The sequence below is a fragment of the Phaseolus vulgaris genome, chromosome 4 (genome assembly GCF_000499845.2).
Source record: "Phaseolus vulgaris cultivar G19833 chromosome 4, P. vulgaris v2.0, whole genome shotgun sequence".
Taxonomy (NCBI): domain Eukaryota; kingdom Viridiplantae; phylum Streptophyta; class Magnoliopsida; order Fabales; family Fabaceae; genus Phaseolus; species Phaseolus vulgaris.
Window position 1 is genome coordinate 39,657,934 of NC_023756.2, and position 13,485 is coordinate 39,671,418.

Here is a 13,485-nt window from a genome sequence, read left to right on the forward strand (position 1 = left end):
CCAACAAGTCTTTTCTGGGGGTATCTGGTACATAAGACATGTAGCCCAGCTTTGCCCATAAAGAAACCAAAACTTTGAGAAGAAAGACGTTACATACCAGTAGCCAAAAACAACAGTTGTTAGCTAACTTTATTTGTAGTTTTTGCAGGTACAACTTTACCCAAACATGCAAGGAAGTAGACGGCTAAATGATGTTGTAATAGCTCCTTATCTCAACTGCCAAGGTTTCGTTATGCAGCCTGATCTGGGGTTTCTGGTGTCGTTGAGGCAGCGGCCTAGCCTATTGTTTCTGGTTCTTGGCTGACTGTAGTAGGATCTAATAATACTGGAAATGAATCTATGTTGCTAATCTCGTGTGTTGCGGAGGTTGCAAAGGTCTAGGAGGTGGGAGTTAGCTATAGTGAGCATGTAAGAAGATGCTGTGTTGGAACGAATGAAGAAAAGGTCATAGGGTTAGTTTATGATGTTGGGCACAACCATATAGGGGGTTGCAATTATGTTGTACCATCTCTCTACCATTTCTACATGGTTTGTTCTATACATGAACTCTGCAGGTTTTTCCTAGGATCTTAGCCATGTTAGTATGAGGCCTAACAACAAGTTTTCCCTATTCCATCAGTACCAGCGTTGGCTCTTGAGAGGAATTACTAGTACAATAATGTTAAACCTTTTGTTTTGTTGTTGAACTTCTATGCTTATACAAGCTGGTTGGTGGTATCCAAGCTGAAGTAGGTTCAAATATCCAAATGCAGAACTAAAAGCAGGGACGTAGGGTGATCTGCTGGTTTTTGTAGGATGTTTATCAACCAATGAGCCTTGTAGGAGCTGATATGTTGGAATGGAAGGGAATTATAATATGATGTGTCGTAGCTTTATGAGTTAGTAATTGGCTTTTGTTATAAGCATTATGTCCCTTTACATGTGCCTTTCATCTGAGGTCCAGTGGTAAGCTAGGACATGTAGCTTAACCTCATGCATAGGGTGAAGGTAACATTCTCGTACGTGGGTTTAGTTTAAATAAGAAATGATGTTAGGACGGGTCTTAATGTGTAAAATTTCTGATTGCTGAGCTCTTAAGTTAGAGAATAGTATGTAAAAGGGTTGGGACACCCCTTAAGTGTCTCATTTTATTTTATTCATTCATTGCTGATCAAAAAGAAAATAGAACCTTAGATTAGAAGATCTGGATGTGGGGTGACGTGATTACCAATTTTAAATCTTTTTGTAGGATTGTTTGTTTTGTAGTAAAGTAGTGTATTGATTTAAATTAAATGTGAAATGATTGATTTTGTTAATTTTATATAGTATATGTTAATTTTGATATGAATGAGTTATTGAATATGTTTTGTTTGAGATGAAAAGTGTTGAATGGTAATATGAATTATATTATGATTCATTTGAAGTGTAACATTTATAAGTATTGGTAGTTTGAATATGAATATAATTGGGTTAGAAATCATGAATATATATAGGTTGGTATATGAGCTCATTGAGAGTACATGTATAATAACTATGTGGTATCAACTTTGGTTGCTATGTTTTGTGAAAATATAGATTTAGTATTAAATTTTTGAAACAAAGCTTGAAAAATATAAGTTTTATGAAAGTTAAATATGCATTTTTCGCTTAAGCGAAATATCCTAGCTCAAGCAAGATTGAGATAGTGAGTTTTGGGTTGTCCCAGACCTATTTTTGTTGAGAAAAATCTCGCTCAAGTGAAAATGGAATGCTCTCGAGTTCATTTTCGTTCAAGCAATAGAAAATTTCGGTCAAGCAAAAATGGGGGTAAATTTTAGGATGCTCTTGGATTCATTTTCGCTCAAGCGACGAGATTTTCACTCAAACAATACCCATTTTCGCTCAAGATAAAAAAAAATCAAATTTACCTTTTGCTTTTGAAATACTTATGTATTATTATTTATTGTTTTAATTAAATTTTATGTGAAATTTTAATTACATATTTGATTGAAAATCCTTTAGTTAATGTGTTTATGTGATTTTTAGATAAATTTCGGTTTATTTTCGTTTTAAGCTTTGTATGATTAAATTGTTTGATTTTGTATAATGTGAGATATGAAATATGAAGTGGTAATCAAGACATGGTATTTTCAGGAAAGAAAATATTGTGTTAAGATTGTGAAGATATGCATTGGTTAGTGATTTGTTTAGAAATAAATAATCTAACTCTATTGATATAATGAAATCACGTAGACGAAGTTATTCAGGTGGTGAGAGTCGGTGAACGTTCATATGGTTTGAAAAATCATCTTATGTGACAGGTAATATATGAATTAACCCTGTCATATGAGGTGATTCAATATTGAGATTATTATGCGCATAACTATGTGGATTCATAGTGAGGTAGTATGACATATGCAGATCTCTAAGTCTAAGTTAATGCACAAGTGTTTTGGAAGTAGAGTCAAATGTCTGTGTATGTTGGTCACTAGAAGTTTGACATGAGAAATATGAATTATGAATATTTATAGACACTTGATTGCTTTGAAAAATGTATGAGAATTTATAAGTTGATGTTTTTTTTTATTTAAAGTGACATTTATATTACAAGTTTTAAAAATAGCTAGCTTACCTTTTGGAGCATTTAAGCACTACAAGAAAATCATCAAATAGAAACCAATTTTTAGAGACCAAAATAATGAGTTACTATAGTGACTAAAGTAGAGACCATTATAGGAACTAAATAAATTTTTGGTTTCTAAATTAGTTTCTATTATTGTTAAATGGTTTCTAAATTGGTATCTAATTAGCTACCAAAGTTTTAACTACCAATTATTTAGTTTCTAAATTTGGTAGCAAAAACCTTGGTTGCTAATTAGATACCAATTTAGAAACCATCTAATAATAATAGAAATTAATTTAGAAACTAAAAATTTATTTAGTCTCTAAAATGGTCTCTAATTTAGTCATTATAACAACTAATTATTTTTTGTTTCTAAAATTAGTTTCTATTTCATGATTTTCTTGTAGTGAAGGGATTCTCCAACCCTATACACACAAAATGCAATGCAAGATATATCAGCATCTCTCCAAAAAAATCAAGCACCTCTCTCCTACAAGGATAACGTGGCTATATCAAAAGTAATGTCATACTCAAAACATCAACATAGAATATAAAGATCTCCCTAATCATATAAACTATTTTCCTTCCATCATAACCAAATGTACTTGATTCTACACACCTCTTATCCAGGTAAGACACAAAACCAAATTAGATATATATATATATATATATATATGTAAATATTTAATTAAATTACATGCATATTATATTATTTTGATGTAGTAAATAGGGATGTTAAGAGTATTGAGAGTACTTGTGTGATGATGTATATTTGTTTCAATCTAAGTTTATTGGCCACATATACGTTAATGACTTTAGATTTTACTTGTGTGATGATGTGTTTTTTATTAACATGAAAGAGTTACTAGGATAAAATTATAAACAGTATTTTTTATGCATAAAAAGAAAACAATAAATTATCCAAGAACTCATTTACTAAACTTACACAGAGATTATCTTAACATTTAACTAAACTTGTTAATTAGAATAACAAAAAACACTTCAGTTAAGACTCCTTTACATGAATTATTAAAAGACGTACCTTTAAATACTTTAGAACTAAAATTGGATATTTATTCTTAATTATATAATTCCGAATAAATTAATAACATTAATATAATTTTAATAATCATTACAAGAAAATTATTAAATAAAAATCAATTTTAAAAATAAAAAATAATTAGTTGTTATATTGACTAAATTAGAGACTATTTTAGATACTAAAATAAAATTTGGTTTCTAAATTAGTTTATATTATTGCTAAATAGTTTTTAAATTGGTATCTAATTAGCAACCAAGGTTTTTACTACCAAATTTAGAATCTAAATAATTGTTAAAACCTTGGTAGCTAATTAGATACCAATTTAGAAACTATTTAACAATAATAGAAACTAATTTAGAAACCAATAATTTTTTTAGTCTCTAAAATAGTTTCTAATTTAGTCACTATAACAACTAATTATTTTGGTATCTATTTAATGAATTTCTTGTAGTGAATAATAGTAATAATAATAATAATTAACTAATATACAAAATAATGTTAAATAAATATAATTTTATAATACTAAAAATAAAAACATTATTGAATAGGATTTTAATATTAAAATCCACATAAATAATTAAATAAAAATACCATCATATTAATCATATCACAATAATATTTATTAATAAAAACTAAATAACTTTTTGGTAATAGTCTTGTTATTTTTATTTTTATTTATATAAGTAATTCTTAACTATATTTGTATAATACATTACACATCATACCATAAAAAATACCAAATTAATAATAAAAACATCAGAAAAATGTCAAATGAACAAAATAGTGCCATAAAATATTAAAACAAAAAGTACATTTATCGGGGTTAAAATAAAAATAATAACATAATTATATAAATAAATAAAAAGTGGCACTTTTATTGGATCAAATTTAAAAATAATGTATTTTTTATAAAAAAAGAGACATTTTTAAAGACGAATTGTTGTATTTATAATAAATAAAAAAATTAACATATTTAGAGTGCACTAATTCAGGAAAGGAAAACAACGACGACTATTTTCAATTTAATGTACAAGTAATTTTAAATAAAAAAGATAAGAATGCGACTATTTTGCCGCATTTTCAAATTCGATTTATAAATGCAACTGACGTTTAAGGTTTTTTTTTCTTTTTCGCTGTTGTTTGAGTTTCTAATTAAAGTTCTCAACTTTGATCTTGTCCGAAGAACAAGGTCATTATTTTAGCATTTCTTTTGATCTCTTGATGCATCCATATCATACATTTTTACATTCTTAGTATTTCATCATAATGAAAGTCCAGAAAACGCAAATACAAATTTCCCAATGAAACGCAAATATACGACAAAGCAAGGCGACAATAGCGACGAGGAAGGCATAGTGAAAAGCAAACAAAAGCCTTCCGAATGAAACAATGACCTTAGAAATGACATAAGACAAAAACATAAGAGAAACGGAAAACATACAAAACATAAGAGAAATGGAAAACATATAAAAAATCAATGGTGAAGAAGAAAAGAGGAGGATAATACTTACCAATGAAATGACGACAATGCAAAGAAAAGATGAAGCACAGAAGATAAACGAAACGCGAGAGAAATGAGAGTATGAAAACATAAATAACGCGTTTTTGAATTAGGATAAAAAAGATTTTAAAAAGACGATTTTTTTGTAATAGTCACATTTTTAAATCTAAGTTAATTTAAAAAATACTACTTTTGAAAGACATCATCTAATCGTAAATACACGTTAAATAATGAGTTGTTGTTTTAAATTTTTGTACTAATAATTTTTTTTTGATATATTTTAAGAAAAATTAACCATTATCTTACTACCAATATATATATATATATATATTGATAACTGTAAGTACATTTCACAATAATTCCCAATGATATTCAGATTTGGATGAATAATTTAGTGGATGAAATTACGCAAAATATAAAATAAATTGTTGGAGGAGATAAATTGAAAGACCAGTTTATGACCAGTTCTTATGTTATCAACATCGTATGGATGGAATTTTAGGGTATGCCTCGGGAACTTGAAAGAGAGTGGGTGCTGGTTAAAAATCACAAATAAAAAATTTCAAACATAAACGCAGAGAAAATAGAATATTTATAAAATACGAAATTTACAAGTAATTTTCTGTAAAAAAAACTAAAATGAAAATGTTCCACTTGCACACTCTAATTAAGGTTTAAGTCTTCTTCTAATAAATATGAAAATAAGTTATGTATTTAAGGTTTTTTGACCATGATGGGGTTATTTTTATTTATTTTTATCAAAATGGGTCCGTTTAAAAAAAATTACAAATTTAGATAAGTCGTGCCAATTCGGTACGACTTCATATGCAGAAATCGTTCCCATTAGGCACGATTTCTGCCATGTCATAATGAAGTCGTGCCAACTTGGCACGACTTCTGCCCTGTCATACTGAAGTCGTAACAACTTGGCACGACTTTTGCCCCGTCATATTGAAGTCGTGCCAACTTGGCACGATTTCTGCCACGTCATAATTTTTTTTTAATTTTATTGTTTATATATTGGATAGTAAGTTATGTAATGTTAAAAATTAATTTGATACATAATTTTCTAAGAGTGTTAGTTTTAAGGAACAAAAAATTGGATAATCGTGTATGGATCATGTTTGACGGTAATGTAATACAATAACTTGATTATTTGATTAATTAAAAAATGAAGAAAATTGTTATTGAATTTGGAAATAAATAGATAAATGAAAAATTATTATATTTGGAAAATAAATAGAGAATTATTGTTGTGAATTTGCAAAATAAATAGTTTGAGAAGTAATGATTTTACAGAACACGTAATGATGAGAAGAAATTAATTTTTAACATTACATAACTTACTACCCAATATATAAACAATAAAATTAAAAATAAAATAAAAAAAGTATGACGTGGCAGAAGTCGTGCCAAGTTGACACGACTTCAATATGACAGGGCAGAAGTTGACACGACTTCAGTATGAAAAGGCAGAAGTCGTACCAAGTTGACACGACTTTAGTATGACATGGGAGAAGTCGTGCCTAATTGGGACGACTTCTGCATATGAAGTCGTCTCAATTAGACACAACTTGCCTAAATTTGTAATTTTTTTAAAATGGACTCCATTTTAGTAAAAAAAAAAATAACCCTCATGATAAAAAAAATCCATTTTAAACAAATCCCATGAGGTAATGATTGGACACTCTATCTGATAACACATTTCAAAGATGATAATACAATTCTACATTATTATCCTATTATAATATCTTACACTGTATATGCTAAATTTATTGATTTCATAAATGAAAAAACACATGTTAACTATTTTATACCATCCAGTAAATTTTAGGTTTTAAAATAATTCTCTTGAAAAGTAAAGATTACTTTTTAATATGTTTAGAACATAAAAGTTTTTTTCCACTCATAATGTCTAAATATTGAGTTTTATAAAGATAAATTTTAATGAATAAATAATAAAAATATATAAATAAGTTAAAAATATTTATTTTATTATATTTTTAATTTTAATTTTTTAATTGTCTCTAACTTTAAACAATATTATAGATATTGATCATTATGTTGAATCCATCTAAGTTATGATTTGATAAGTAAAATCCTTTTAATAAGTTAGATTTCTCATAATATATATAAAGTTGTAGAGAAGTACACTATTTTGAGACAAGGGAAATTATAATTAATGCATATACTCAATAGGAGATTGACATATATAGGTGAACACTATGTAATATTGTTTTAAATTTACATATTTAAATTTAAATTTTAAATATAATAATTTGATAAGTAAATTAATATATATTAAAATCTTTATTACTATTTCTATTTTTAAATTAAATTATTATTTTATGAAATAATTTGATTTACAAACTTATGTATATAATCTAAATCAATTTTAAAATAGATATATTTAATAAATAGTAGTGTGAAGAGATATTTTTTCTGAAAAATGATACTTCTGACAATATAAGAGTTGTATAATTCTTCATATGATTTTGATTTAGATACAAATATATATAATAAAAAATAAATTTATAATTAAATAATATTAAAATATTAAAATTTAATATTAAAAATTATATAATATAATTGTATAAAAAAATAGGTTGCCATTATATCATTATTCTAATTTTTTTCAAATGCAATCCAATGAAAAGATACTAAATAGATGTGTACACGACAAATCAACTGCCAAGAAATTATGTACTTTGTACTCTTTGGTGACTCATGAGTCATCATTCCTCTCCCAAATTACTTCCTAGTCTTGTGACTCCTACGTAGCCAATAACAAGAAGGGAAAAACTACAATTCATGAATGAAATGAAACATTAACTAACACAAGTATCAAATATCCATACAAAAATTATCAAAGTAAAACTTATAATTTGATGAGAAAACATCACCACTGATCTATGAAATGCATGCAAGTTTCGTCATAAAAAATAACTGTATTATTACTATATTATTTTAATAAGAATTACTTTAATATAGGTTTGTGTAAATTTAGAAAATGTATTAAGAATTACTATTTCCTCAAAAGTGTTTTGAATTTTTCGTATCATTAGAAAGATAAAACATGTATTTCACTGCTTGAAATTTATCAATTTAACTCTTATCAAACTATTAATTTAATATTTTAAAAATTCACTATTAGTTACATCTTTCTAGAATTTATGGGAAGCAAATATTCCCAGCATTAATTATTTTATTTTAAAATTATTTATATTGTGAACCTTTACAAAAAAAATGTGTGCCTAGAACTAAATAAAATTTTCAGTCATGTTTGCAAATAAATTTTTTTTTTTTTATAGTAATCTCTTTAAAAGTGATTTAAATTAGTTGATAATTCAAAATCTTTTAGACAATGTATAAAAAGTAATCTTAGGAAAAAGAAATAATAATAACCAAAGTAAAGGACATAATATTAAAAATAAGTAAAGAGTAATAAAAATGTAGTATACCATAAAAATTTAAATATTTTGATTAAATTTTATTATTAGGATTAAAATGAGAATAGAAATTAATGATTTGATCTGTGGAAGGTGGCTGCTGGGTGAGGGAGAGAGATTTGACCACGTTTTCTCCTTCCCAGATACCACCGCCACCCGTGTTTCTCAACCCTATAAATACTTCCCACAATTCCCTGTCTCTCACTCCATTCACAAACACCACAAAACCACAATTTTTCTAAGCAAAATAACAATGGAAACCCCAACCACACTCACCTCCGTCCTCCACCACGTCGCCGCCAAGTTTCCCTCCCACCGAGCGCTCTCTGTCGCCACCAAATTTGACCTCACCCACTCCCGCCTCCAACAACTGGTGGAATCCGCCGCCCAACGGTTGCTCCTCGCCGGAATCAAACCCGGCGACGTCGTCGCCCTCACCTTCCCCAACACCGTCGAGGTACGTTTCCCAATCCCTAAACTTTTGCACCGTTCTCTATTATATTACAAACTAACGTTTTCTTTTCCATTCGTTTCAGTATGTTATCATGTTTCTAGCCGTTATTCGAGTGCGAGCCACAGCCGCGCCGTTGAACGCGGCTTACACAGCCGAAGAGTTCGAGTTTTATTTATCAGACTCCGAATCCAAGCTTCTCCTAACATCCTTAGAAGGAAACGACTCAGCTCAAGCCGCAGCTTCAAAACTCAAAATAGCTCACGCCACGGCTTCGATAACCAAAGCCGAGAATAACGAAGCCGAGCTTAGTCTCTCGCTGAGTCAGTCCGACTCGGTTGATTCGGTTGAGTCAGTGGTTAACGATCCCGATGACGTGGCGCTTTTCCTTCACACCTCCGGCACCACAAGCCGACCCAAGGGAGTGCCGCTCACCCAGCACAACCTGCTCTCTTCCGTACAGAACATTAAATCGGTGTACCGACTCACTGAGTCTGACTCGACGGTAATTGTGCTTCCGCTTTTTCATGTGCACGGTTTGATCGCGGGGTTGCTGAGTTCCCTCGTCGCCGGGGCGGCGGTGGCGCTGCCGGCGGCGGGGAGGTTCTCCGCCTCGACGTTCTGGAAAGACATGGTGAAGTACAGCGCCACGTGGTACACTGCGGTCCCCACTATACACCAGATTATACTGGACCGCCACGCGAACAACCCCGAACCGGTTTACCCGCGGCTCCGGTTCATCCGAAGTTGCAGCGCGTCGCTGGCACCGGCTATTTTGAGTAAACTCGAGGAGGCTTTCTGTGCGCCGGTATTGGAGGCTTATGCGATGACGGAAGCGTCGCATCTCATGGCTTCTAACCCTTTGCCGCAAGACGGGCCTCACAAGGCCGGGTCGGTTGGAAAGCCCGTGGGCCAGGAAATGGTTATTTTGGACCAAACGGGTCGGGTACAAGAGGCTGAAGTTAACGGAGAAGTCTGCATTCGTGGCCCCAATGTTACGAAGGGGTATAAAAATAACGTGGATGCTAATACGGCGGCGTTTCAGTTTGGTTGGTTCCACACCGGTGATGTTGGTTACTTGGATTCTGATGGGTATTTGCACCTCGTTGGTCGCATCAAGGAACTCATCAACCGTGGAGGTATATTAATATTTATATTTATTATTCAAAAACCGATTTATTCGTTTATATTTATAAATCACCAATATATTATTTTGCTGGTGAATACTCTATTTTCTTTGGATGGGATTGCGAATATTCTGAATTGATGGAACTATGCGTTTTCAAAATTGGGTGCATTGAAAATTGTGAAGGAAAAGTTTGGGTTGAATACAGCGTAAGCTTAACCATTGATTTTGGTGAGTCAATATCTTCCAGAAAGGTCTGTTGATGTGTTATTGATGACGTGGGTTTGATTCTTGCTGAGTAATTTGTCTGGTGTAAACTGAAGAGACTTCTTAATAATTTTGCGCGTTACGTGGACAACTTGTCAATATTTAAATTGTTTGTGAGAATAATAATTATAGTATTCTCAGACGAAACTGTTTGTATATTCACTAAGGTTGAAGTGGGACTTTTTGTTTGGTATTAACAACTATTAGAGTTATGGTTTGTACGTCAAGAGAGTGTGATAGTGACGTTAATTAGGTTTCGATTTGGCAGTTATATCATGAAGGAAGTAGGTATAAACTGTCCATATCATGACACGAGGTTTAGTTAATTTGATTTATATATTAGGTCAAAAGCAGAGAACAGTATAAAAAGTTCTATGCTTTATTTTCATTTCATTTATTTAGCGTCACCCACACAAAAAATAAAGTTCATTTCAGGGTGTTCATTTTCAGAGTTTTTAATGAACTCCGTGATACATGGTAACTGATGAGAAGGGGTTTTAAATTTTAGGCGAAAAGATATCACCAATAGAAGTTGATGCTGTTCTGCTTTCACATCCGGACATTGCTCAAGCAGTTGCTTTCGGAGTGGCTGATGCCAAGTATGGTGAAGAGGTATGTCTCTTTCTCATTCATCCATTTTTAACTTTTATACACTCAACAGTTTTCTATCCTTAATTAACTTCATTTCTTTACAAAATAACTTCTTTGTTTTTAAATTTTATTCTCTATAACAATATCTATTATTTGTAAAGATAAGAAAGGGATTTGTCCAATTGGTGAACAGTGGTTAAGTATACTATAAATGTTGACATGGGAGTTATCTCTTCCCGCAAGTCAATACTGTTTTATACACCGTTCATTAAGAATAATCTTGTAATAAAAAAAGGTCATGCCCCACAAGAATAAACACTGGCCTACTTTTTTTACATTATTTATGATATTGCCATATCAGGTATTTTTCTAGTTCTTGCAATGGTTGGTACTGAAGGTCCACTCACAAGTGAGTAACACGTACGTGAAAGACAAACACAAACTGAGCCATTTATTTTTTATCACTTTCTGCCTTCAAAGGTCATACTCTAATCATGTTCGAACATTTTGTGGCGTACAAGAAAATCCTTCTAATCGAAAAAGAGTCCATTTTTATTTGATCACCTTCTGGAAAATGGAACACCACCATTTCAATACCACGTTACAGAAAATCACCTTTGTCCAAATCTGAAAAGTGTTTGTTGTATCAGTGACTAATTTAGTTTTTGAAAAGATTCAGCTACTTCTTAACCTTTTGATGTAATTCTAACTAGGAAAACAGGTTGTTCATAGCCGTAACAGTTTCTTTTCTCAGTGCCCTCTCCCTTGTCAGATAAATTGTTACGACCTTCATAGCTTTTCAATGTTATGAAGATTTCCTTAAAATGTCCAATATTTTATAATTAGTTAAAAGTGCTAAATAAATAAGCAAACTGGCTTTCTTTGTTTGTACTTTAGAGTTCAGAAATTTGTGGATTACTATATATCTCAAGTTTTGTTCACTGAAATTTGTGTTGATGATATATTGTTAACTTTTGATAGATATATTGTGCGATCATCCCAAGAGAAGGATCAAACGTTGACGAGGCAGAGGTGCTAAGATATAGCAAGAACAATCTTGCATCCTTCAAAGTTCCCAAAAAGGTCTTCATTACTGATTCTTTGCCCAAGACTGCCACCGGAAAGATTTTGCGTCGTTTTGTGGCAGAACACTTTGTCTCCCAAATTTGACTGACTTTAATCTCCCAAACTACATACCTGCTCGATACATAGATGGAGTCCGCAGACTCTGACAATAATTTGGCATCTTGGCATTAAAGAGGAGGGTATTTCTGCAAATGGTCTTTCATACTCTGAAATTTCACAATATATTTACAATTTTCAATGATTCGTCTGAAATGTTTACAATGTAATGTTTTTTATAGATATTGAATGCTTTCTCAATCCATTTTTGTCTACATTTCTAACTTCGTGGATCGTGAGAAGAGGGAAACTAATTAAGTAGTATCCAAAAAATAACAGTGTAGAATCCTACAACTAAAACAAAGCTCAAAAGGTGAATTGGCGTAACCTTAAGATGTAGACAAGAGTGCTACAAAGTGCAACAAATTGACAGGCCCATTGCATTGATGGTTTAGAGATAGGCAGAAAATAAGGAAAAAGAACTCAAACATAATACAAATCAATCATGAAATTAGGATGGCATAGGCTCTAACAAACTATACTCATTGTTGGCACCATGTAAAAATTACTTGATCAGCTGATAGCTGATGTTTGCTTATAAAGATGAGTTACACAGCTAAAAAAACAAGGAACTGAATGAAGCTGTCCGAATAAAAATCAACTGATAAAAATTGAATTCTTTTAATTCAGAAATCAATTGACAGAAAAGTATGTGTTTTTAACTGGTGTGAAACTGAGCATACAAAAATTGGTTGAATTAGTTCAGATTTAATTTGATAAAGATAAGAGAATATTTTTCACCTTTTTCTTACCTTCAAATGGTTCACAGGTGTTAAAATTTTATCAAAGAAAATGTCCCTTAAAAGTAGGAAGCAGTTTCCACTTTCTTTAAAATGCACATCAGTTGTCTTGTGGAAGGCAAACTTTGACACAATTCCTTTCTTATTGTATTTTTCCACTCACCTACACCATGTGCTTATTGAAGTAGCTTGGGAACCCATTTACTAAATCAAATTCCCTTCTTGAAACCAAATTGCTTGAATAGTTTGGGATCATGTTGAAATAGGAGTCGTTGCACCATTCCAATTAGTCTTTTTTTATGCAAAACGTTCACATGAAACTCTGAAAACTGAACTAGCAGTACATGTGAAACAATATGCCTGTTTAATGAGTGACTCTAAAGAACACATCCTTGATCCGAGCAATTGTTGTCATTTGTCAATAATTATTTTGGTCTCAGTGCTACTAATTTTCTGTACAATTGCAACAAACCAACTTTCCGTAATGCAACTATTATTAAAATGTAAACCTTTCACAGATGATCATATAAGATCCAAAACTATCAATAGGAGAAG

General features: G+C 31.1%; 1 protein-coding gene across 1 annotated transcript; it reads left to right on the forward strand.

Moving 5' to 3' along the window:
• Positions 1–8,651: 8,651 nt before the first annotated feature.
• On the forward strand, positions 8,652–12,395 carry LOC137837626 (oxalate--CoA ligase-like). Its single transcript, XM_068646696.1, has 4 exons — positions 8,652–9,030; positions 9,110–10,163; positions 10,926–11,029; positions 11,990–12,395. Exons 1-4 carry the CDS (start codon positions 8,827–8,829, stop codon positions 12,176–12,178), a joined length of 1,551 nt encoding a protein of 516 aa, XP_068502797.1. The 5' UTR covers positions 8,652–8,826; the 3' UTR covers positions 12,179–12,395.
• Positions 12,396–13,485: the final 1,090 nt, after the last annotated feature.